The 27,268-nt window shown below is 49.9% G+C and overlaps 1 protein-coding gene across 1 annotated transcript in view; it reads right to left on the reverse strand.

The window, feature by feature from the left end:
- Window positions 1–27,268, reverse strand: part of ubqln4 (ubiquilin 4) — a 70,477-nt gene that overhangs the window by 30,873 nt on the left and 12,336 nt on the right. The window contains exon 2 of the mRNA XM_070868682.1: window positions 8,831–8,982. Coding sequence (XP_070724783.1) covers window positions 8,831–8,982 — 152 coding nt within the window. The remainder of the gene's footprint in view (window positions 1–8,830; window positions 8,983–27,268) is intronic.

Raw genomic sequence — 27,268 nt, forward strand, 5'->3', positions numbered from 1 at the left:
AACATCCTCTCTGCATCTACCCTGTCCAGTCCCCTCAGAATCTTATACATTTCAATAAGATCACCTCTCATTCTTCTAAACTCCAATGAGTAGAAGCCCAACCTGCTCAACCTTTCTTCATCTCGGGAATCAACCGAGTGACCCTTCTCTGAACTGCCTCCAATGCAAGTTGAATGGCCTCATTCTGTGGTGTACATTTCTATGATTCTTTGCTTCAGAGTGTGGCTGACATTTTCTCAGTAGCATCCACTTCTCACTGAAACCAACACTACACAGAAGCCCAGACAAAGGCGGCTTAAATTTCCTTTCATCTGACTTAAGGGAAGCCCCCATATGCTACCTGCTCTAATTTGTGATAGCGAAGGAACCGTATCTGCCTATAGAAGTTCACACGTGCAAATTTCCAACTCCATTAAAAAATATATACATAATATATAATTTACAAAGCTAAAGATACTTGCCCGACAGAAAGAAGAAAAGTGCCTTACATGACCTTACAGCGTCCCACAAGACATAAGAAATAGGAGCAGGAGTCGGCCATTCGGCCCCTCGAGCCTGCTCCGCCATTCAATACAATCATGGCTGATCTGATCATGGACTCAGCTCCACTTCCCCGCCCGCTCCCAATAACCCTCGACTCCATTATCGTTCAAAAATCTATCGATCTCAGCCTTGAATATACTCAACGACCAGAGCCTCCACAGCCCTCTGGGGCAGAGAATTCCAAAGATTCACCACCCTCCGAGTGAAGAAGTTCCTCATCTCAGTCCTAAATGGCCCACCCCTTATCCTGAGACTGTGAGACCCCTGGTTCTAAGCCTGAGGGAAAACACCCTCCCTGCATCTACCTTGTCAATCCCTTTAAGAATTTTGAATATTTCAATGACATCTATTCTGTCAATCCCCTACAGAATCCCAAAAAACTTTACAGCCACTTTTGAATTGCTGTAATGTGGGAAATGTGGCAGGCAATTGTGCACAGCAAGCTCCCACAAAGAACAATGTGATAAGTGACCAGATCACATGTTTTGTGATAAATATTGACCAGGACACTGGGGAGAACTCTTCTCTGAATCGTGCCATGCCACTGGATCTTTTGCGTCCACCCGAGAGGGCAGACAGGGCCTATGTTTCACATCTCGTCCAAAAGCTGACATCTCTCAATACAGGTTTGAACCTCCCCCGTCCAGAACCACTCCTGGCCACCGGACGGTGCATGCGCAGAACTCCGACATGAGCAAATTGAAGTCCTCCCTCGCTGACGACTCCCGCGATCCACCGTCCCCTCGTCCTCCCCCAAAGATCTCTCTGCCGCACTCCCAGTCTAAGCCGATATCCCCTTGTTCAGTTGCTGTACAGCCACCCGAGAACTCATTTTTAGAGTGGAAGCAAGTCTTCCTCGATTCCGAGGGACTGATGACGATGACGACATTACCAGTTCATCCACCAGGCTCACGACCACTTGCCACATCGTGGATCCCCCGAACTCAACTGGCCGGGGTTATATAGAGTCTTCTGAACATCACATGATTCGCTAAGCCACTCCCAACTCAACAAACCTGTGAGCATACATTACAGAACATGCAGAAACCAAGCGCAGGCAGCAGAAGGAGCGTGCGGCAAACCAGACTCCCCACCCACCCCTTCCTTCAACCACTGTCTGTCCCACCTGTGACAGAGACTAATTCACGCATCAGACTGCACAGCCACCTAAGAACTCTGAGTGGAAGCAAGTCTTCCTCGATTCCGAGGGACTGCCTATGATGATGATGACGACCTGCACCATCCAATTTAACGTGACCACCCCTCGTCCTGAAAAATGCCTTATCCGGAACAGGCCAGGTCCCGAGGGTTCCGGAGAAGGGAGGTTCAATCTGTACTGGCCTGGATTTTGCGCTCGAGTCTCTGGAGCGGGACTTGATCCTGCGACCTCCTGACTCGGAGGCAAGAGTGTGCTGCCCAATGAGCCACGAGTGACGCCTGGAAAAACACTTCTTGATTGGCAGAGCAGAAGGTTACGTACAGAATTAATGCACTGAACACGGAACAAGTCTCCTCTCCTGATAAAACCTGCCCGCTGACCCACCATAAGTGACGTCCATGCTGCAGTCAAGCGTACAGCTAATTTTGATGAGGGGGAAGCTTTCTTTTTGGAGACATTTACCGTGGCAAGGTCAAACCGTGCATCGTTTAGACGCTGCTGGAACACGGGGCTCATTCGCCACGAGCGTTCAGAAATTGCACAGGGAATTACAGCAAGGGTAAACACCAATTAAAACAGTCCAGAGGGAAACCGGAGGAGGAAAATAAACATTAAAAAAAAAGCATGGAGCACTTGTTTTCAGGGAAAGCGCTGCACGGGTTTAACGTTGGCGTACACCTCAGGCCCAGACACTCAACACAGCTCGTAAGATGTGAGGCCACACACTTAAATTACAAAAACTCAAACAACGGCACCTTATATTTATATAGCACCTTTAACGTAGTGGAACTTCCCAAGGCGCTTCACAGGAATATTATTAAAAATTTGACACCGAGCCGCACAAGTAGAAATTAGCGCAGCTGACCAAAAACTTGGTCAAAGAGGTCGCTTTTAAGGAGCATCTTGAAGAAGGAAAGAGAGGCGGAGAGGTTTAGGGAGGGAGTTCCAGAGCTTGGGGCCCAGGCAGCTGAAGGCACAGCCACCGATGGTGGAGCGATTATAATCAGGGATGCTCAAGAGGGCAGAATTAGGGGAGCGCAGACATTTCAGGGGGTTATGGGGCTGGAGGAGATTACAGAGATAGGGAGGGGGGCAAGGGCTGGGGCAGGTTACAGAGAGGGAGGGGTGTAGGGGCTGGAGGGCGGTTACAGAGATAGGGAGGGGTGTAGGGGCTGGAGGAGTTTACAGAGATAGGGAGGATTGTAGGGGCTGGAGGAGGTTTCAGAGAAAGGGAGGGGTGTAGGGGCTGCAGGAGGTTACAGAGATAGGGAGGGGTGTAGGGGCTGGAGGAGGTTATAGAGATAGGGAGGGGTGCAGGGGCTGGAGGAGGTTACAGAGATAGGGAGGGGTATAGGGGCTGGAGGAGGTTAGAGAGAGCACAGTTGGTGATGGGTGAGCAGGACTGGGTGCGAGTTAGGACACGGGGCAGCGAGCACAGGGGGTGATGGGTGAGCGGGACTCGATGCGAGTTAGGACACGGGTCAGCGAGCACAGGGGGTGATGGGTGAGCGGGACTCGATGCAAGTTAGGACACGGGGGCAGCCGAGTTTTGGAACACCTCTAGTTTATTGTAGAGTAGAATGTAGGAGGCCGGCCAGGAGTGCATTGGAATAGTCAAGTCTGGAGCTAATAAAGGCACGGATGCGGGCTTCAGCAGCGGAAGAGCTGAGGCGCGGGCGGAGACGGGCGATGTTCGAGGTTTGTTTCTTTTGCTTAGTACCATGAGTATTTGAGTATTTTGCTGAGCACCATGGCAACCTCACCCCTTCAACCTGGGTGTCATCTACAGCAAGGAATATAGGTTGGGAGATCTGCAATTAAAACATGGAGTACGTGTAAAGGAGAGGACTGGATGAAACAGGATGAATTTCCAGCTGTGAATGGGTCTACAGCACAAACATGCCAGTCTCACTCAGGGGCCACTGAATATCGTGCTCTGGGAAATTGCGAAGTGGCACACTGGGGAAGCAGAGAGATCTCTACGGGGGTGCTGTAACACCAACAATGGTGGGACAGTCCCGGGAGCCTAACTCTGTACCTGCCCTGGGAGCGTTTGATGGGCCGTGTACGTAAGAACATAAGAAATAGGAGCAGGAGTCGGCCATTCAGACCCTCGAGCCTGCTCCACCATTTAATATGATCATGGCTGATTTGATCATGGACTCAGCTCCACTTCCCTGCCCGCTCCCCATAACCCCTTATCCCCTTATCATTTAAGAAACTGTCTATTTCTGTCTTAAATTTATTCAATGTTCCCACTTCCACAGCTCTCTGAGGCAGTGAATTCCACAGATTTACAACTCTCAGAAGAAATTTCTCCTCATCTCAGTTTTAAATGGGCGGCCCCTTATTCTAAGATCATGCCCCTTAGTTCTAGTCTCCCCCATCAGTGGCAACATCCTCTCTGCATCCACCTTGTCGAGCCCCCTCATAATCTTACACATTTCGCAAAGATCACCTCTCATTCTTCTGAATTCCAATGAGTAGAGGCCCAACCTACTCAACCTTTCCTCATAAATCAACCCCCTCATCTCCGGAATCAACCAAGTGAACCTTCTCTAAACTGCCTCCAAAGTATATCCTTTCGTAAATATGGAAACCAAAACTGCACTCAGTACTCCAGGTGTGGCCTCACCAATACCCTGTATAACTGTAGCAAGACTGCCCTACTTTTATACTCCATCCCCTTTGCAATAAAGGCCAAAATTCCATTGGCCTTCCTGATCACTTGCTGTACCTGCATACCAAACTTATGTGTTTCATGCACAAGTACCCCCAGGTCCCGCTGTACTACAGCACTTGGCAATCTTGCTCTATTTAAATAATAACTTGCTCTTTGATTTTTTTTCTGCCAAACCTCACACTTTCCAACATTATACTCCATCTGCCAAATTTTTGTCCACTCACTTAGCCTGTCTATGTCCTTTTGCAGATTTGTGTGTCCTCACACATTGCTTTTCCTCCCATCTTTGTATCATCAGCAAACTTGGCTATGTTACACTCAGTCCCTTCTTCCAAGTCGTTAACATAGATTTCAAATAGTTGGGGTCCCAGCACTGATCCCTGCGGCATCCCACTAGTTACTGGTTGCCAACCCAAGAATGAACCATTTATCACGACTCTCTGTTTTCTGTTAGTTAGCCAATCCTCTATCCATGCTAATATATTACTCCCAACCCCGTGAACTTTTATCTTGTGCAGTAACCTTTTATGTGGCACCTTGTCAAATGCCTTCTGGAAGTCCAAATACACCACATCCACTGGTTCCCCTTTATCCACCCTGTTCGTTACATCCTCAATAATTCCAGAAAATTTGTCAAACGTGACTTCCCCTTCATAAATCCATGCTGACTCTGCCTGACCGAATTTTGCTTTTCCAAATGTCCTGCTACTGCTTCTTTAATAATGGACTCCAATATTTTCCCAATCACAGATGTTAGGCTAACTGGTCTATAGTTTCCTGCTTTTTGTCTGCCTCCTGTTTTAAATAGGGACGTTACATTTGCAGTTTTCCAATCTACTGGGACCTCCCCAGAATCCAGGGAATTTTGGTAAATTACAACCAATGCATCCACAATCCCTGCCGCTACTTCTAGACCCTAGGATGCAAGCCATCAGGTCCAGGGGATTTATCTGCCTTTAGTCCCATTATCTTACTGAGTACCACCTCCTTAGTGATTGTGATTGTGTTAAGTTCCTCCCCACCTATAGCCCCTTGACTATCCACTGTTGGAATATTGTTAGAGGGGGCTTTACTCTGTATCTAACCCCGTGCTGTACCTGCCCTGGGAATGTTTGATGAGACAGTGTAGAGGGAGCTTTACTCTATCTAACCCCGTGTTGTACCTGCCCTGGGAGTGTTTGATAGGACAGTGTAGAGGGAGCTTTACTCTGTATCTAACCCCGTGTTGTACCTGCCCTGGGAGTGTTTGATAGGACAGTGTAGAGGCTGGGCATTTCTGGCACACACTGTTGTGATTTGCTACATGGGCAGTTTTATTTTCCTTTCATAGTTATCTCCAGTTCTCGGCAGGATTCACTGACGGGCTTTTTGGTTGGACAATGACCTCATTATGTTCAACAATACCGTGAGTCACAGGAGTGTTGCACACACACAGCAGGGCCAAACGAGTCAATTAACAGAGATCTGGTCAACTAGATCGGACTGAAGCTGGGTTGGAGGGGTGCTGTTTCGTTCCGCTGGACAAAAAGCATGAGCCAGGTTCGCACCCTCCCTGCTCCACCATTCAATAAGATCACGGCATATCTTCAACCTCAACTCCATTATCCCGCCCGCTCACCCATATCTCGGTGTCCAAAAATCTAGCGATTTCAATCTTGAATATATTCAAAGACCTGAGCATCCACAGCCCTCTGGGGTATAGAATTCCAAAGATTCACCACTGAGTGAAGAAATTTCCCCTCATCTCTGTCCTAAACAGCCGACCCCTTATCCTGCCCCCTGCCCCCCCCCCCCCACCCCCCAGTTCTAGGCTCTCCAGCCGGAAAGGAAGACTTGGATTTATATAGCGGCTTTGACAACCATCGGACGTCTCAGAGATTTACAGCCAAAGTAGTACTTGTGCATGAAACACGAAAGGATAGTATGCAGGTACAGGAAGCGATCAGGAAGACCAATGGAATCTTGGCCTTTATTGCAAAGGGGGATGGATTATAAAAGCAGGGAAGTCTTGCTACAGTTATACAGGGTATTGGTGAGACCACACCTGCATGCAGTTTTGGTTTCCATATTTACGAAAGGATATACTTGCATTGGACGCAGTTCAGAGAAGGTTCACTCGGTTGATTCTGGAGATAAGGGGGTTGACTTATGAGGAAAGGTTGGGCCTCTACTCATTGGAATTCAGAAGAATGAGAGGTGATCTTATCGAAACGTGTAAGATTATGAGGGGGATGGACAAGGTGGATGCAGAGAGGATATTTCCACTGATGGGGAGACTAGAACTAGAGGGCATAATCTTAAAATAAGTGGCCGCCCATTTAAAACGGAGATTAGGAGAAATTTATTCTGAGGGTTGTAAATCTGTGGAATTCTCTGTCTCAGAGAGCTGTGGAAGCTGGGACATTGAATAAATTTAAAACAGAAATAGAGAGTTTCTTAAAAGATGGGATAAGGGGATAAGGGGTTATTGGGAAGTGGAACTGAGCAAATGATCAGATCAGCCATGATCGTATTAAATGGTGGAGCAGGCTCGAGGGGCCGTATGGCCTACTCTTGCTCCCATTTCTTATGTTCTTATGACCCAGATCATCTGTTTTTGTTTTGTTGGTTTAGGGATAAATATTGGCCAGGACAACAGGGATAACTCCACTTGTCTTCTTCAAAATAATGACACGAGATCTTTTACGTCCACCCGAGAGCAGACGGGGCCTCGGTTTAACGTCTCATCTGAAAGACAGCACCTCCAACAATGCAGCTCTTCCTCAGCATTGCACTGGAGTGTCAGCCGAGATTTTTGTGCTCAAGTCCCTGGAATGGGACTTGAACCCACAACCTTCTGACTCAGGCGAGAGTGCTACCCACTGAGACCAGGGGAGTACAACCTCTCTCTGCATCTACCCCATCCAGTCCTCTCAGAATTTTATGTTTCAATGAGATCACCTCTCATTCTTCTAAACTCCAGAGTACAGGCTCAATCTACTCAATCTCTTATAGGGCAATCTTCTCATCCCAGCGATCAATTTACGTCAACTTGACTGTGTGGAGATCTAACACTGCTCCACAGACGGGATGTGCAGATTTTGGGGTGGCAGGGTAGGAGAGGGAGGGAGGGGTGGCAGGAGGTTTGGGGGACACATCTTGTTGCAGATTGTTGGGGGGAGGGGCACATTCACCTTACCCATCACCTAATGCAGCGTTCTACACTTTCCTTTGGGAAGAGCAAGGGGATGCAAAGTAAGTCTCTTATAGGGAACAAACTGCACTCAGTCCCTATTTTTCTTTAAGCTGTTGTGACACATCTTTACCATTGCCAACTGCTAGGTCAACATTTTTGATCCATTTTTGCTGCGTCAACCGTCAGTGTCACTGCCGGCCCTTGCCACGAGGTCGTCATCATCATCATAGACAGTCCCTCGAAATCGAGGAACATGTGCTTCCACTCAAAGTGAGTTCTCAGGTAACTGTACAGTCCAATGCAGGAATTGCAGTCTCTGTCACAGGTGGGACAGACAGCGGTTGAGGGAAGGGGAGGGTGGGACTGGTTTGCCGCACGCTCCTTCCGCTGCCTGCGCTTGGTTTCTGCACGCTCTCGGCGACGAGACTCGAGGTGCTCAGCGTCCTCCCGGATGCTCTTCCTCCACTTAGGGCGGTCTTTAGCCAGGGACTCCCAGGTGTACTTAATCAAGGAGGCTTTGAGGATGTCCCTGTTAACGTTTCCTCTGCCCACCTTTGGCTCATTTGCCGTACAAGAGTTCCGAGTAGAGCGCTCGCTTTGGGAGTCTCGTGTCGGGGGCATGCAAACAATGCGGCCTGCCCAGCGGAGCTGATCGAGGGTGGTCAGTGCTTCGACGCTGGAGCTGTTGGCCTGTTCGAGAACATGGACGTTGGTTCGTCTGTCCTCCCGGAGGATTTGCAGGATCTTGCGGAGAACATCGTTGGTGGTATTTGTCCAGCGATTTGAGGTGTCTACTGTACATGGTCCATGTCCCTGAGCCACGCAGGAGGGTGGGCATCACGACAGCCCTGTAGACCATGAGCTTGGTGCCAGATTTGAGGGCCTGGTCTTCAAACACTCTTTTCCTCGGGCGGCCGAAGGCTGCGCTGGCGCACTGGAGGCGGTGTTGGATCTCATCGTCGATGTCTGCCCTCGCTGATAGTAGGCTCCCGAGGTATGGAAAGTGGCCAATGTTGTCCTGGGCCGCGCCGTGGATTTTGATGACAGGGGTCTCTCTGAACTTCACCGTCATCTGCTGCAGTAAAAGAACCTTGTGCTCATCAACGGACACAGCGGGCAACGAGGACAACTGCCCAGATACACGACACACACGACCCAAGCAGCCCAACCGTTTTGCTGCCAGTGTGTGATCACGAACCGATGGACGGGGAGGGGGAGCCCGCACGGTTTCCGGAATCTCCCCCCGGGGGGGGAACTGAAAAGCTCTTACCTCTGGGCCGTCTTTATTACCAGATGCACGGTGAGTCCGTCCTTAATGCCGTGCTGACTAAGCGTATCACCATCCTTCAGGATCTTCCCGGCAAAAATTAGCACCAGCTGCTCCTGCTTGGCTTTGAAACGTTTGGAGATTTCATCTTTGAACTGAAACGGAGGCAGAAATTGAAAACAATTAGACGGAGATTACAACGCTGACAGTTCTTCCCCCAAATGCACCAGCTAGTTTTTAAAACCGCACAGACCCGATCGGACGTTCGGCCTTGGCTGGACTGGCCGATTCTGGGCCGGTGTGGTGGCTAAAACAGCTGGCCCGTGGACCCCGTTCGCGACCAATGTTCCTTTCAAGCCACACACGTGTTTTTTTTTATAAATGGTATTTTGAATGCTCGAACATCCCCAAAAAAGTTATCGTGAACATTGCTCACGACTGCTATCCAGTGACCCTTCACGTCCTCAGATTGTCCCAAAGTGCTTCGCAGCCAATGTGCGCGCACAAGCTCCCACAGCAGCAATGAGATAATGACCCAGATAATCTGCTTTAGGTATTGGTTGAAGTATAAATATTGGCTGTAGTAATACCCGCCCTCCTGTATGGCTCAGAGACGTGGACCATGTACAGTTGACACCAAGTCGCTGGAGAAATACCACCAACGATGTCTCCGCAAGATCCTGCAAATCCCCTGGGAGGACAGACGCACCAACGTTAGCGTCCTCGACCAGGCCAACATCCCCAGCATTGAAGCACTGACCACACTCGACCGGCTCCGCTGGGCAGGCCACATTGTCCGCATGACCCAGACACGAGACTCCCAAAGCAAGCGCTCTACTCGGGAATTCTACACAGCAAGCGAGCCCTAGGTGAGCAGAGGAAACGTTACAGGGACCAACCTCAAAGCCTCCCTGATAAAATGCAACATCCCCACCGACACCTGGGAGTCCCTGGCCAAAGACCAGTCCGCCTTAAGTGGAGGAAGTGCATCCGGGAGGGCGCTGAGCACCTCGAGTCTCGTCGCCGAGAGCGTGCAGAAACCAAGCGCACACAGCGGAAGGAGCGTGCGGCAAACCAGTCCCACCCTCCCCTTCCCTCAACCACTGTCTGTCCCACCTGTGACAGGGACTGTGGCTCTCGTATTGGACTGTTCAGCCACCTGAGAACTCACTTTTAGAGTGGAAGCAAGTCTTCCTCGATTCCGAGGGACTGCCTATGCTGAAATATTGGCTCCAAGAACCCCCCGCCTTCCAATAGTGGCCGTGGGATCTTTTACGTCCACCCGAGGCGGCAGACGGCACCTTGGTTTAACGTCTCATCCCACAGACAGCACCTTCGACAGTGCGGCGCGCACCCTCTGTACTGTGCTCCCTCAGCACCGCACCCCCCGACAGTGCGGCACTCCCTCAGCACTGCCCTTCCGACAGTGCGGCGCTCCCTCAGCACTGCCCCTCCGACAGTGCGGCGCTCCCTCAGCACTGCCCCTCCGACAGTGCGGCACTCCCTCAGCACTGCCCCTCCGACAGTGCGGCACTCCCTCAGCACTGCCCCTCCGACAGTGCGGCACTCCCTCAGCACTGCCCTTCCGACAGTGCGGCGCTCCCTCAGCAGTGCCCCTCCGACAGTGCGGCGCTCCCTCAGCAGTGCCCCTCCGACAGTGCGGCGCTCCCTCAGCACCGCCCCTCCGACAGTGCGGCGCTCCCTCAGCACCGCCCCTCCGACAGTGCGGCGCTCCCTCAGCACTGCCCCTCCGACAGTGCGGCGCTCCCTCAGCACCGCCCCTCCGACAGTGCGGCGCTCCCTCAGCACCGCCCCTCCGACAGTGCGGCGCTCCCTCAGCACTGCCCCTCCGACAGTGCGGCGCTCCCTCAGCACTGCCCCTCCGACAGTGCGGCGCTCCCTCAGCACTGCCCCTCCGACAGTGCGGCACTCCCTCAGCACTGCCCTTCCGACAGTGCGGCGCTCCCTCAGCAGTGCCCCTCCGACAGTGCGGCGCTCCCTCAGCAGTGCCCCTCCGACAGTGCGGCGCTCCCTCAGCACCGCCCCTCCGACAGTGCGGCGCTCCCTCAGCACTGCCCCTCCGACAGTGCGGCGCTCCCTCAGCACTGCCCCTCCGACAGTGCGGCGCTCCCTCAGCACTGCCCCTCCGACAGTGCGGCGCTCCCTCAGCACTGCCCCTCCGACAGTGCGGCGCTCCATCAGTACTGCCCCTCCGACAGTGCGGCGCTCCCTCAGCACTGCCCCTCCGACAGTGCGGCGCTCCCTCAGCACTGCACCGGAGTGTCAGCCGAGATTTACGGTTCTCAAGTTCCTGGAGCGGGATAGAAAAAGTGTGGCGGTGATGTCTGCGTGTTTCAACGTCGGCAGGGATCACGGGTGAAGCATGCCCGAAGAGCCAGACAGTGAAGAGCCAGACAGTGAAGAGCCAGACAGTGAAGAGCCAGACAGTGAAGAGCCAGACAGTGAAGAGTGAGCAGCACCCATTACACCCATGCTGCAGTGAAGAGCTGGTTCAGTTTTGGGGGGGGGCGGGGGAAAAAGAGGTTGCAGAGGAGAATATTGACAAGTAAACACACATAAAAGATGCCGACTTGCTGGAGGGTAGCTCCAGCTGTTTGAACTCCTCCTTCAGCGCTTTGCCCGAGGGGCCAAGTGAGAGCATTGATAGTTTGGCAGGCTATTCATAGAAACATAGAAAATAGGTGGAGTAGGTGGCCATCTGGCCCTTCGAGCCTGCACCACCATTCAATAAGATCATAGCTGATCATTCCTTCAGTATCCCGTTCCTGCTTTTTCTCCATACCCCTTGATCCCTTTATCCGTAAGGGCCATATCTAACTCCCTCTTGAATATATCCAGTGAACTGGAATCAACAACTTTCTGTGGTAGAGAATTCCACAGGTTCACCACTCTCTGGGTGAAGAAGTTTCTCCTCATCTCGGTCCTAAATGACTTACCCCTTATCCTTAGACTGTGTCCCCTGGTTCTGGACTTCCCCAACATCGGGAACATTCTTCCGGAATCTAATCTGTCCAGTCCCGTCAGAATTCTATATGTTTCTATGAGATCCCCTCTCATCTTTCTAAACTCCAGTGAATACAGGCCCAGTCGATCCAGTCTCTCCTCATATGTCAGTCCTGCCATCAGTCTGGTGAACCTTCGCTGCACTCCCTCAATAGCAAGAACGTCCTTCCTCAGATTAGGAGACCAAAACTGAACACAATATTCCAGGTGGGGCCTCACCAAGGCCCTGTACAACTGCAGTAAGACTTCTCTGCTCCTATACTCAAATCCCCTAGTTATGAAGGCCAACATACCATTTGCCTTCTTCACCATCTGCTGTACCTGCATGCCAACCTTCAATGACTGATGAATCATGACACCCAGGTCTCGCTGCACCTCCCCTTTTCCTAATCTGCCGCCATTCAGATAATATTCTGCCTTCGTGTTTTTGTCCCCAAAGTGGATAACCTCACATTTATCCACATTATACTGCATCTGCCATGTATTTGCCCACTCGTCTAACCTGTCCAAATCACCCTACAGCCTCTTAGCGTCCTCCTCACAGCTCACATTGCCACCCAGTTTAGTATCATCTGCAAACTTGGAGATATTAAACTCAATTCCATCATCCAAATCATTAATATATATTGTAAATAGCTGGGGTCCCAGCACTGAGCCCTGCAGCACTTTACTAGTCACTGCCTGCCATTCTGAAAAGGACCCGTTAATCACAACTCTCTGCTTCCTGTCTGCCAACCACTTCTCTATCCACATCAGTACATTACCCCCAATACCATATGCTTTGATTTTGCACAACAATCTCTTGTGTGGGACCTTGTCAAAAGCCTTTTGAAAGTCCAAATACACCACATCTACTGGTTCTCCCCTGTCCACTCTACTAGTTACATCCTCAAAAAATTCCAGAAGATTTGTCAAGCGTGAATTCCCTTTCATAAATCCATGCTGACTTGGACCAATTCTATCACTGCTTTCCAAATGTGCTGCTATTTCATCCTTAATGATTGATTCCAACATTTTCCCCACTACTGATGTCAGGCTAACTGGTCTATAATTACCCGTTTTCTCTCTCCCTCCTTTTTTAAAAAAAGTGGTGTTGCATTAGCAACCCTCCAGTCCATAGGAACTGATCCAGAGTCGATCGACTGTTGGAAAATGATCACCAATGCATCCACTATTTGGGCCACTTCCTTAAGTACTCTGGGATGTAGACTATCAGGCCCCGGGGATTTATCGGCCTTCAATCCCATCAATTTCCCAAACACAATTTCCCGCCTAATAAGGATATCCTTCAGTTTCTCCTTCCCACTGGACCTTCGGACCCCTAGTACATCGGGAAGGTTATTTGTGTCTTCCTTTGTGAAGACAGAACCAAAGTATTTGTTCAATTGGTCTGCCATTTCTTTGTTCCCCATTATAAATTCACCCAAATCCGACTGCAAGGGACCAACATTTGTCTTCACTAATCTTTTTCTCTTGACATATCTATAGAAGCTTTTGCAGTCATTTTTTTATGTTTCCGGCAAGCTTCCTCTCGTACTCTATTTTCCCCCTCTTAATTAAACCCTTTGTCCTCCTCTGCTGAATTCTAAATTTCTCCCAGTCCTCCAGCTTGCTACTTTTTCTGGCTAATTTATATGCCTCTTCCTTGGATTTAACACTATCCTTAATTTCCCTTGTTAGCCACGGTTGAGCCACCTTCCCCGTTTTATTTTTACTCCAGACAGGGATGTACAATTGTTGAAGTTCGTCCATATGATCGTTAAAGGTTTACCATTACCTATCCATCGTCAACCCTTTAAGTATCATTTGCCAGTCTATTCTAGCCAATTCGCACCTCATACCAGCAAAGTTATCTTTCCTTAAGTTCAGGACCCTAGTTTCTGAATTAACTGTGTCACTCTCCATCTTAATAAAGAATTCTGCCATATTATAGTCACTCTTCCCCAAGGGGCCTCGCACAACAAGATTGCTAATTAGTCCCTTCTCATTACACATCACCCAGTCTAGGATGGCCAGCTCTCTGGTTGGTTCCTCGACATATTGGTCTAGAAATCCATCCCTAATACACTCCAGGAAATCCTCCTCCACCGCATTGCTGCCAGTTTGGTTAGCCCAATCAATATGTAGATTAAAGTCGCCCATGATAACTGCTGTACCTTTATTGCACACATCCCTTAATTCTTGTTTGATGCTGTCCCCAACCTCACTACTACTATTTGGTGGCCTGTACACAACTCCCACTAGCGTTTTCTGCCCTTTGGTATTCCGTAGCTCCACCCATACTGATTCCACATCATCCAAGCTAATGTCCTTCCTTACTATTGCGTTAATTTCCTCTTTAACCAGCAACGTCACCCCGCCTCCTTTTCCTTTCTGTCTATCCTTCCTAAATGCTGAATACCTCTGGATGTTGAGTTCCCAGCCTTGGTCATCCTGGAGCCATGTCTCCATGATGCCAATCACAGCATACCCGTGAGGAGGGCATGACAGCAGGTGACCCTGGTCACATGCACTTAAATTCTCCGCTCCACTCCCACTCCGATGTCTGTTCTAATGAAGCTCAACGCTCCCATTTTTCAGATACCAGCGGTTGGTGATTCTGCTATTCCCATTTACTCCTCCTCTAGACCCATCTTTTGTTTAACCTGTCCCATTGTCATCTCCATTTGCCTTGACCATCGCCCCTTTTTGTCATTTAATCTCTCCTGCCTTGCACCCTATCACAGACCTTTCCTTTTGTTCTTTCCACCCTCTTCTCCCCTTTTCCCTGCCTTTACACTCCGCTTAAAATCGGTTACAGCTCGAACCTTTTCCAGTTCTGACGAAGGGTCATCGACCAGAAACGTCAACTCTGTTTCTCGCTCCACAGATGCTGCCTGACCGCACTGAGTGTTTATATTATCGGAGGTCACTGGAAAGCAAATGGGATTCGGACCAGAGTTGATTTTGCCTTCCCCAAGGGCATTTGTAATACAGGTTGAACCTCCCTCCTCCGGAACACTTGGGACCTGGCCCGTTCTGGACAAGGGATTGTTCCGGACGAGGGGTGGTCACGTTAAATTGGATGGTACAGGTACTGAGCAAGGGGATATCAGGGCTGGCTGGCTTGGGGCTGGGAGCGTGGCAGAGAGATCATGGTGGGGGGGGGGGGGGGGGGGGGGCAGATCACGGGGTCAGGACAGCGATTGCGGGAGTCGGTAACGAGGAAGGACCTCAATTTGTCCATGTCGGAGTTCTGCGCATGCGCCACCTGGTGGCAAAGGGTGGTCCCGGACGAGGAGAGGCTTCAACCTATACCTTTAATTGCTGCCCCAGGTACAATCACTGCACTCTGGAGGTGCCTTTTCAGCGGAGTATCATTTTAGCAGCACGCTTTAACCAGAACACCATGCTGGAAAGTTCAAATATCTCTTCCCCCGGCCTCGGTTTAGCTGTGAACATTTTCTCTTCGTCTCAAATGGCAGCTGGTCATTATTCCGCCATTCACACCCTGTCCAGTTTGGAGATTTCATCTTTGAACCTTTTTCAAACTTCTGCCATTACCATTTCAATTCGGCCCATCATCTCTTTTGTCTCTCGAATCTCTCCTGCCTTCCACCCTATCACAGACATTCCCTTTTGTTCATTCTTCCCCTCCCCCTCAGCGCTCGTTAAGAATCCGTTCTTTCCGAACACGCGCCAGTTCTGACGAAGGGTCATCGACCCGAAACGTTAACTCTGCTTCCTCTCCAGATGCTGCCTGACCCGCTGAGATTTGCTGGTTTGATGCCAGATTCCAGCTTTCGCAGTATTTTGCTTTTGTGTTACATAGTCCCTGCTCTGTGCTCACACAAAGCGCTCCAGCGAATTTAACATAGAACATAAGAACACAAGAAATAGGAGGGCATCTGGACCCTCGAGCCTGCTACGCCATTCAATAATAACATGGCTGATCTGATCATGGCCTAAACTCCACTTCCCTGCCCGCTCCCCATAACCCTGCTGTCGTTCAAAAATCTGTCTATCTCCACCTTCAATGACCCAGCCTCCACAACTCTCTGGGGTAGAGAATTCCAAAGATTCATGATCCTCCTTATCGCCATCTTAAATAGGCGACCCCTTATTCTGAAACAATATCCCCTAGTTCTAGATTCCCCCACGGGGGGAAACATCCTATCTGCATCTGCCCTGTCCAACCCCCTCAGAATCTTATATGTTTCAATAAGATCACCTCTCATTCTTCTAAACTCCAATGAGTATAGGCCCAACCTGCTCAACCTTTCTCCATAAGACAACCCCTTCATCTCAGGAATCAACCGAGTGTACGCAGTATTTCAGGTGTGGTCTCACCCAACGGTACAATCGTAGCAGAACTTCTCTGCTTTTATACTCTATCCCCCTTCCATTTGCCTTCCTGATTGTTTGCTGTACCTGCGTGCTAACTTCTTGTGTTTCATGCGCAAGGACCCCCAGGTCCCTCGGTACTGCAGCATTTTGTAATCTCTCCCCATTTCAATAATAATTTGCTTTTTTTAACTTTTCCGAACAAGGTTTAGTTCATTACCACGAGCTCGATGGCTCAAATTCAGCTGCCACGTTCTGTGCAAGAGTACGCCTAACATCTGTGGTTGGGAAAATGTTGGGAGTCCAATATTAAAGACGGAGAAGCAAAATTCGGTCAGGCAGAGTCAGCATGGATTAATAAGGGGGAAGTCATGTTTGACAAATTTTCTGGAATTCTTTGATGTAACGAACAAATGGATAAAGGGGAACCAGTGGATGTGGTGTATTTGGACTTCCAGAAGACATTGACAAGATGCCACATAAAAGGTTACTGCACAAGATAAAAGTTCACAGGGTTGGGGGTAATATATTAGGATGGATAGAGGATTGGCTAACTAACAGAAAACAGAGAGTTGGGATAAATGGTTCATTCTCGGGTTGGCAATCAGTAACTAGTGGGGTGCCGCAGGGATCAGTGCTGGGACCCCAGCTAGTTACAATCTATATTAATGACTTGGAAGAAGGGACCGAGTGTAACATAGCCAAGTTTGCTGATGATACAAAGATGGGAGGACACAAAAAATCTGTAAGAGGACATAGACAGGCTAAGTGACTGGGCAAAAATTTGGCAGATGGAGTATAATGTTGGAAAGTGTGAGGTCATGCACTTTGGCAGAAAAAAATCAAAGAGCAAGTTATTATTTAAATGGAGAAAGATTGCAAAGTGCTGGGGGTACTTGTGCATGAAACACAAAAGGTTAGTATGCAGGTACAGCAAGTGATCAGGAAGGCCAAAGGTATCTTGGCCTTTATTGCAAAAGACATGGAGTATAAAAGCAGGGAAGTCTTGCTACAGCTATACAGGGTATTGGTGAGGCCACACCTGGAGTACTGCGTGCAGTTTTGGTTTCCATATTTACGAAAGGATATACTTGCTTTGGAGGCAGTTCAGAGGGTTCACTAGGTTCATTCCAGAGAAGAGGGGATTGACCTATGAGGAAAGGTTGAGTAGGTTGGGCCTCTACTCATTGGAATTCAGAAGAATGAGAGGTGATCTTATCGAAACGTATAAGATTATGAGGGGGTTTGACAAGGTGGATGCAGAGAGGATGTTTCCACTGATGGGGGAGACTAGAACCAGGGGGCATGATCTTAGAATAAGGGGCCGCCCATTTAAAACTGAGATGAGGAGAAATTACTTTTCTCAGAGGGTTGTATATCTATGGAATTCGCTGCCTCAGAGAGCTGTGGAAGCTGGGACATTAAATAAATTTAAGACCAAGATAGACAGTTTCTTAACCGATAAGAGAATAAAGGGTTATGGGGAGCGGGCAGGGAAGTGGAGCTGAGTCCATGATCAGATCAGCCATGATCGTATTGAATGGCGGAGCAGGCTCGAGGGGCCGTATGGCCTACTCCTGCTCCTATTTCTTATGTTCTTGAGGCGCACCAGAGACGACACAGAACTGAGCACACTTAGGAATTTAAATCGGCGGACTGCAAAATCGACTTTTTTTGAATTTTAATAATTCTGAGTTACAACAGGATCCTCGGAGAAAATAAGTTGTGCGCAAAATAATTTAGCAGTCTTTAGAAAATTAAGATCTAGTCAAGTGGACAACAGCCAACCTTCATGCTCAATAGGAAGTGATTGAGATGAAAAGGAGTGAAGGGTTATGGGGAGCGGGCAGGGAAGTGGACCCGAGTCCATGATCGGATCAGTCATGATCGTATTAAATGGCGGAGCAGGCTCGAGGGGCCGACTCCTGCTCCTATTTCTTATGTTTTTATGAAAGCACGGTTACAAGATAAAAAGTAACCTGTTGAAAGGACCACAGAATCATAGAATAGTACGGCACAGAAGGAGGCCATTCGGTCCCTCGAGCCAGTTTCGGCATTCAATGAGTTCATGGCTGACTTGTATCATAACTCCATCTGCCCGCCTTGGTTACATAGAAAATAGGTGCAGGAGTAGGCCATTCGGCCCTTCGAGCCTGCACCACCATTCAATATGATCAAAGCTGATCATTCACCTCAGTACCCCATTCCTTCTTTCTCTCCATACGCATTGATTCTTTTAGCCATCAGAGCCATATCTAACTCCCTCTTGAATATATCTAACGAACTGGCATCAACAACTTACTGTGGTAGAGAATTCCACAGGTTCACAACTCTGAGTGAAGAAGTTTCTCCTCATCGCTGTCCTAAATGGCTGACCCCTTATCCTTAGACTGTGTCCCCTGGTTCTGGACTTCCCCAACATCGGGAACATTCTTCCTGCATCTAACCTGTGCAGTCCCGTCAGAATTTTAGATGTTTCTATGAGATCCCCTCTCATTCTTCTAAACTCCAGTGAATACAGGCCCAGTCAATCCAGTCTCTCCTCATATGTCAGTCCTGCCATCCCTGGAATCAGTCTGGTGAACCTTCGCTGCATTCCCTCAATAGCAAGAACGTCCTTCCTCAGATTAGGAGACCAAAACTGAACACAATATTCCAGGTGAGGCCTCACCAAGGCCCTGTACAACTGCAGTAAGATGTACAGTAAACCTTAATACCCTTACCCAACAAAACTCTTATCCTCTCAGGTTTGAAATTTTAAATTGACCCCCCCACCTCAACAGCATTTTAGGAGAGAGTTTTCTCGATGTCCACTCCCGTGTGAGAAGCCGTGCTTCCTCACATCACGCCTGCGTCTCTTTGATCGGTGTTTTCTAGGGTAGGGGGTCTCGACGGCCAGCTCTCTCCTGGACCAGCCGAGCCGCCCACGTGAGGGGGACAGCTAACAAAAACAGAGGAAGCCCGCCTCGCACAAGAACATAAGAAATAGGAGCAGGAGTCAGCCATTCGGCCCCTCGAGCCTGCTCCGCCATTCATTATCATGGACTCAGTTTCACTTCTCCGCCCGCTCCCCAAAACCCTCGACTCCCTTATCGTTCAAAAATCTGCCTATCTCCACCTTAAATATATTCAATGACCCAGCCTCCACAGCTCTCTGGGGCAGAGAATTCCAGAGATTTACAACCCTCAGAAGAAATTCCTCCTCATCTCCAGACTGCACCTGGAGTAGTGTGTGCAGTTTTGGTCTCCTTACCCAAGAAAGGATATACTTGCCAAAGAGGGAGTGCAGCGAAGGTTCACCAGACTGATTCCTGGGATGGCAGGACTGTCGTATGAGGAGAGATTGGGTCGACTAGGCCAGTATTCACTGGAGCTCAGAAGAATGAGAGGGGATCTCATTGAAACATATAAAATTGTGACGGGGTTGGACAGACTGGATGCGGGGAGGATGTTTCCCCGGGCTGGGAAGTCTAGAACAAGGGGTCACAGTCTCAGGATACGGGGTAGGAAATTTAGGACCGAGATGAGGAGAAATGTTTTCACTCCGAGGGTGGTGAACCTGTGGAATTCTCTACCACAGAAGGCTGTGGAGGCCAAGTCACTGAACATATTTAAGAGGGAGATCGATAGATTTCTAGACACAAAAGGCTTCAAGGGGTATGGGGAGAAAATGGGAATATGGTGCTGAGATAGAGGATCAGCCATGATCATAGTGAATGGCAGTGCAGGCTCAAAGGGCCGGATGCTCCTATTTTCTGTTTCTAAGTTTTAAACAGGCAACCTCTTATTCTGAAACGATGCCCCCTAGTTCTAGATTCCCGCACGAGAAGCATCTTCTCTTGCGCGCGTGCCCACGTTGGTTGAGGGTTGCGGCAATGCCAGCTAGAATGCCTCCCCTTTCCTAGCTCTCCAGGAAGACTGACCACTTGGGCGAGGCTCAGGAGGGTGGTCTGTTCCCACAGAGCCACACTCAGGCACTGGGCACTGAGGGGAGATAAGTGGAGGGTGGGGGGTCAGGAGGAGAGATCAGAAGATAGAAAATAAAATGCCACACTGACACATTAGAATCAGAAAATTTACAGCGTGGAAGGAGGCCATTTTGGCCCATCGTGTCCGCGCCGGCCGACAAAGAGCCACCCAGCCTAATCCCACTTTCCCGCTCTCGGTCCGTAGCCCTGCAGGTTACGGCACTTCAAGTGCACATCCAGGTACTTTTTAAATGTGGTGAGGGTTTCTGCCTCTACCACCCTTTCAGGCAGTGAGTTCCACCCCAGACCCCCACCACCCTCTGGGTGAAGGCATTTCCCCTCAAATCCCCTCTAAACCTCCCCCCCAATTACTTTAAATCCTTGCCCCCTGGTTGTTGACCCCTCTGCCAAGGGAAACAGGTCCGTCCTATCCACTCTATCCAGGCCCCTCATAGAAACATAGAAAATAGGTGCAGGAGCAGGCCATTCAGCCTGCACCACCATTCAATATGATCATGGCTGATCATGCAACTTCAGTACCCCATCCCTGCCTTCTCTCCATACACCTTGATCCCTTTAGCCGTAAGGGCCACATCTAACTCCCTTTTGAATATATCCAACGAACTGGACTCAACTTTGTGGTAGAGAATTGCATAGGTTCACAGTTCTCAATTTTATACACCTCAATCAGGTCTCCCCTCAGCCTCCTCTGTTTCAAAGAAAACAAACCCAGCCTATCCAATCTTTCCAGTCTAGGAAGCATCCTTATAAATCTCCTCTGTACCCTCTCTAGTGCAATCACATCCTTCCTGTAATATGATCATAAGATAATAAGAACATAAGAAATAGGAGGAGTCGGCTATTTAGCCCCTCGAGCCGGTTCCGCCATTCAATCAGATCATGGCTGATCTGTATCTTAACTCCATCTACCCGCCTTGGTTCCGTAACCCTTAATACCCTTACCCAACAAAACTCTATCCTCTCGGTTTTGAAATTTTAAATTAACCACCCCCCATCTCAACAGCATTTTAGGAGAGAATTTTCTCGATGTCCACTCCCGTGTGTGAAGCCGTGCTTCCTCACATCACGCCTGCGTCTCTTTGATCGGTGTTTCCTGGGGTAGGGGGTCTCGACGGCCTGCACTCTCCTGGACCAGCCGAGCCCCCCACGTGAGGGGGACAGCTAACAAAAGCTCCCCGCATGAAGTCGCGGGAAGGGGCACAACAGAGGAAGCCCAACTCACACAAGAATGTTTCAGTATAAGGGGTGTCGCAGTTGTGTGAGGCGGACTGGTTGGGCTGGGTGCTCTTTGCCTTTCCGTCATTGTTCATAGGTTTACATGTAACCTTCAGGGCTGCTGACCGAGGGCCGTGCGGTTCTTTGTCGGCCGGCGTGGACACGATGGGCCGAAATGGCCTCCTTCTGCGCTGTAAATTTCTATAAGAAATGAGGAGTTCAGCTGTCCCCTGGTTGTTGACCCCTCTGCTTAGGGAAATAGATCCTTCCTATCCACTCTACCTAGGCCCCTCAAATGTTATACACCTCAATAAGGTCTCCCCTCAGCCTCCTCTGTTCCAAAGAAAACAAACCCAGCCTCTCCAATCTTTCCTCACAGCTAAAGTTTTCCAGTGCAGGAAACATCCTCGTAAATCTCCTTTCTAGTGCAATCACATCCTTCCTGTAATGTAGTGACCATAAGATAACATAAGAAATAGGAGCAGGAGTCGGCCATTCGGCCCCTGAAGCCTGCTCCGCCATTCAATAAGATCATGGACTCAGCTCCACTTCCCTGCCCACTCCCCATAACACTCGACGAGAACTGCTCGCAGTTTCAAGACACACACGGGGCCCACCATTTTGCCGAGAAATAAGACGCGAATTGGTTTCGGGACATTCTGCACACTTATAGACTTCAGCGAGTGGGAGATCGAGGAACCAGCACCTTAGAGCCATTCCCCATCAGCAGTCAGCACACTGCAGCTTTTCTAGGATAGGGACTGGCCTGCTGTCGGGGTCTGCTCAACTCGGAGGAGCTGGAGCAGAGAAACCGTTACACCATGTGTGGACAACGGCAACCGGGGTGCAACAATGGAGGGGCTGCTGGAACCATATCCCAGCATGGGACTGTAGTGGGATCAACTGTCTGCACAGCTGATTAATCAGTTATTGAAGGTTGGCATGCAGGTACAGCAGGCGGTGAAGGAGGCAAATGGCATGTTGGCCTTCATAACAAGAGGAATTGACTATAGAGCAGGGAGGTCTTACTGCAGTTGTACAGGGCCTGGGTAAGGCCACACCTGGAACAGTGTGTTCAGTTTTAGTCTCCTAATCTGAGGAAGGACGTTTTTTGCTATTGAGGGAGTGCAGCGAAGGTTCACCAGACTGATTCCCGGGATGGCAGGACTGACATATGAGGAGAGACTGGATTGACTGGGCCTGTATTCACTGGAGTTTAGAAGAATGAGAGGGGATCTCATAGAAACATATAAAATTCTGATGGGATTGGACAGGTTAGATTCCGGAAGAATGTTCCCGATGTTGGGGAAGTCCAGAACCAGGGGTCACAGTCTAAGGATAAGGGGTTGGCCATTTAGGACCAAGATGAGGAGAAACTTCTTCACTCAGAGTTGTTAACCTCTGGAATTCTCTACCGCAGAGAGTTGCTGAGGCCAGTTTCGTTAGATATATTCAAGAGGGAGTTAGATGTGGCCCTTACGGCTAAAGGGATCAAGGGGTATGGAGAGAAAGCAGAAATGGGGTACTGAAGGAATGATCAGCCATGGTCATATTGAATGGTGGTGCAGGCTGGAAGGGGTGAACGGCCTACTCCTGCACCTATTTTCAATGGTTCTATGTTTAATCGGGTCCACCATCAGGCATACCGAGTGCAAACAGCACAAGCATTACTGAGCTTTAGGGTTTACGGTATATACAGTATGTATCCAGTGTCAGGCGTGGCTCAGTGGGCAGCACAGTCGGAAGGTCGTGGGTTCAAATCCCACTCCAGGGACTTGAGCAGATAAATCTAGGATGACACTCGAGGGGCAGCGCTGAGGGAGCGCCGCACTGTCGGAGGGGCGGCGCTGAGGGGGCGCCGCACTGTCGGAGGGGCGGCGCTGAGGGGGCGCCGCACTGTCGGAGGGGCGGCGCTGAGGGAGCGCAGCACAGTCGGAGGGGCGGCGCTGCACTGTCGGAGGGGCGGTGCTGAGGGAGCGCCGCACTGTCGGAGGGGCGGTGCTGAGGGAGCGCCGCACTGTCGGAGGGGCGGTGCTGAGGGAGCCCCCGCACAGTCGGAAGTGTCGTCTTTCAGATGAGATGTTAAACTGAGGCCGTCTGCCCTCGGGTGGACGTAAAAGATCTCATTGCGCTATTTCGAAGGAGCAGCGGGGTTATAACAAGTGTACTAGCGCTAATATTTACCCCTCAAACAAAAAAACAGATGATCTGGATCATTATTGCATCGCGGTTTGTGGGAGCTTGCTGTGCGCAAATTGACTGCTGCGTTTCCCACATTCCAACAATGACTAGACTCCAAAAGTACCTCATTGGCTGTAAAGTGCTTTGAGAAGTCCGATAAACGTGAAAGGCATTGTACAAATCCAAGTCCTTCTTTCTTTAAAGATGCACAAATTGTCCTCACTGACCTCCTGGTCCGGCAACATCTTGATTTCAAAATTCTCATCCTTGTTTTCAAATCCATCCATGCCCCTCACCCCCTCCCTATCTCTAACCTCCTCCAGCCCCTACACCTCTCCCTATCTCTCTAACCTCCTCCAGCCCCCACACCTCTCCCTATCTCTAACCTCCTCCAGCACCTACACCTCTCCCTATCTCTGTAACCTCCTCCAGCCCCGACACCTCTCCCTATCTCTGTAACCTCCTCCAGCCCCGACACCTCTCCCTATCTCTGTAACCTCCTCCAGCCCCGACACCTCTCCCTATCTCTGTAACCTCCTCCAGCCCCACAACCCCCCCCCCCCCCCCCCCCGAGATCTCTGCGCTCCTCTAATTCTGCTCTCTTGAACATCCCTGATTATAATCGTTCCACCATCGGTGGCCGTGTCTTCAGCTGCCTGGGCCCCAAGCTCTGGCACTCCCTCCCTAAACCTCCCCGCCTCTTTCCTCCTTCAAGACGCTCCTTAAAACCGACCTCTTTGACCCAGCTATTGGTCATCTGCCCTAATTTCTCCTTATGTGGCTCAGTGTCAATTTTTCTAAATCTCGTAACACTCCTGAAAAACAGCTTGGGACATTTCATTACTTTAAAGGCGTTATATAAATACAAGTTGTTGTTGTAGAAATTGTCCTGCCGGGCAGGGCTCAACAACCTCTGACCCGTTGATGCCGTTCCCGCATCTACATAACATAAGAAATAGGAGCAGGAGTCATCCATTCGGCCCCTCAAGCCTGCTCCGCCATTTAATATGCTAATTGCTGATCCGATCATGTACTCAGCTCCAGTTCCCTGCCCGCTCCCCATAACCCTTTACTCCCTGTCGATCTCTCCCTTAAATATAATCAATGACCCAGCCTCCACAGCTCTCTGGGGCAGAGAATTCCACAGATTTACAACCCTCAGAAGAAAAATCGTTATCAGCTCAGTTTTTAAATGGGCGGCCCCTTATTCTGAGACTATGTCCCCTAGTTTTGGCCAACATCCCCAGCATTGAAGCACTGACCACGCTCGATCAGCTCCGCTGGGCGGGCCACATTGCCCGCATGTGAGACACGAGACTCCCAAAGCAAGCGCTCTACTCGGAACTCCTTCACGGCAAACGAGCCAAAGGTGGGCAGAGGAAACGTTACAAGGGCACCCTCAACGCCTCCCTGATAAAGTGCAACATCCCCACCGACACCTGGGAGTCCCTGGCCACAGACCAGTCTGCCCTAAGTGGAGGAAGTGCATCCGGGAGGGTGCTGAGCACCTCGAGTCTCGTCGCCGAGAGCATGCAGAAAACAAGCGCAGGCAGCGGAAGGAGCGTGCGGCAAACCAGTCCTACCCACCCCTTCCCTCAACCACTGTCTGTCCCACCTGTGCCAGGGACTGTGGCTCTCGTATTGGACTGTTCAGCCACCTGGGAACTCATGTTAAGAGTGGAAGCAAGTCTTCCTCGATTCCGAGGGTCTGCCTATAATGATGATCCTTCCATAAATACGGAGACCCAAAACTGCACGCAGTACTCCAGGTGTGGCCTTGCCAATACCCTGTGCAGTTGTAGCAGAACTTCCCTGCTTTTATACTCTATCCCCCTTGCAATAAAGGCCAACGTTCCATTTGCCTTCCTGATTACTGGCTGTACCTGCATGCTAACTGTACTACCACAGTTCCGTGCTTCAGGCCTTCGACACAATCGCATGCAGACAACTACATTCTCCGGCATCATCGCCCTCTCTCAGCCCTCCACAATGGCCAACTCTACACGTTATTTATTTGTTCCTGGGATGTGGGCATCGATTGCCCATCCCGAACTGCCCTCAAGAAGGTGGTGGTGAACTGCCTTGTGCAACTGAGTGTCTCACTGGGCCATCTCAGAGGGCAGTTAAGAGCCAACCACATCGCTGTGGGTCTGGAGTCACATAGCGGCCAGACCGGGTAAGGGCAGCAGATTTCCTTCCCTAAAGGACATTAGTGAACCAGATGGGTTTTTACAACAATCCAGTAGTTTCATGATCACCATTACTGACACAAACTTTTTATTACAGATTTATTTCATTAACTGAATTTATATTCCCCAGCTGCCGTGGTGGGATTTGAACTCCGGTCTCGGATTATTAGTCAGGGCCTCCGGCAACATAACCGCTAGGCTGCTGCATCCTTAAGTAGAGCATCACAGCACTGCTCGTACGCTAAATATCAAAGCCAGCGCAGTAAATAATCTCTACAACCTTCCTGAGGACAGTCCAAAGCATTCCTGCTACAGTGTGCACGGCAGGACAGTCAGTTATTACATGGACGTTGCATGACAACGTCTTTCAACATCAGTGCCGTGGGTTGACAGGACTGTTAGAATCAGGGAAGCTTACAGCGCGAAAGGAGGCCATTTCGGCCTGTCGTGTCCGCGCCGGCCGACAAAGCGATCCAGCCGAATCCCACTTTCCCGCTCTCGGTCCGTAGCCCTGTAGGTTACGGCACTTCAAGTGCACATCCAAGTACTTTTTTAAAACGCGGTGAGGGTTTCTGCCTCTACCACCCTTTCAGGCAGCGAGCTCCACCCCAGACCCTCTAAGTGAAACATTTTCCCCTCAAATCCACCTACCAATTACTTTAAATCTATGCCCCGATTGTTGACCCCTCTGCTAAGGGGAAATAGGTCCTTCCTATCCACTCTATCCAGGCCCCTCATAATTTTATACACCTCAATAAGGTCTCCCCTCAACCTCCTCTGTTGCAAAGAAAACAAACCAGCCTATACAATCTTTCCTCATCGCTAAAAATACTCCAGTCCAGGCAAACATCCTGGTAAATTTCCTCTGTACCCTCTCCAGTGCAATCACATCTTTCCTGTAATGTGGTGACCAGAACTGCACACAGTACTCTAGCTGTAGCCTAACTAGTGTTTTATACAGTTCAAGCATAACCTCCCTGCTCTTGTATTCTATGCCTCGGCTAATAAAGGCAAGTATTCCATGTGCCTTCTTAACCACCATCCTTTATTAAGGAAGGAGCCATCAACAGAGAGCGGTACGTTAACTTTATACCCTTATCCGGAACCCTCGGGACCTGACCTGTTCCGGATAAGGAATTTTTGCCGGAAGGGAGGTCACGTTAAAATTGGATGGTACAGGTACTGAGCAAAGAGGATATCGGGGCTTGGGGCTGAGAGTGCGGCAGAGAGGTTGTGGGGGGGGGCAGTGGATTGCGGGGTCAGGCCAGCGATTGCGGGAGTCGGTGGCGAGGAAGGACTGCAATGTGTTCATGTTGGAGCGGCCGGGAATGGTGCCGGATAAGGGAGACCCAATCTGTACCACCATGGTGGGATTTATAGTTTTTACATCACCAAAGGGACCGACCGTGTACGGTATCCAGTCTCTCCTAATCCTCCAAGATCTCTGCCGCTGTCCAGGGCCCCAAATACTCCTTCCACGTGAAAACAGCGATTTACTTGTACTTCTTTCAATCTAGTAT

The sequence above is a fragment of the Pristiophorus japonicus genome, chromosome 30, assembly GCF_044704955.1.
Source record: "Pristiophorus japonicus isolate sPriJap1 chromosome 30, sPriJap1.hap1, whole genome shotgun sequence".
Lineage (NCBI taxonomy): Eukaryota > Metazoa > Chordata > Chondrichthyes > Pristiophoridae > Pristiophorus > Pristiophorus japonicus.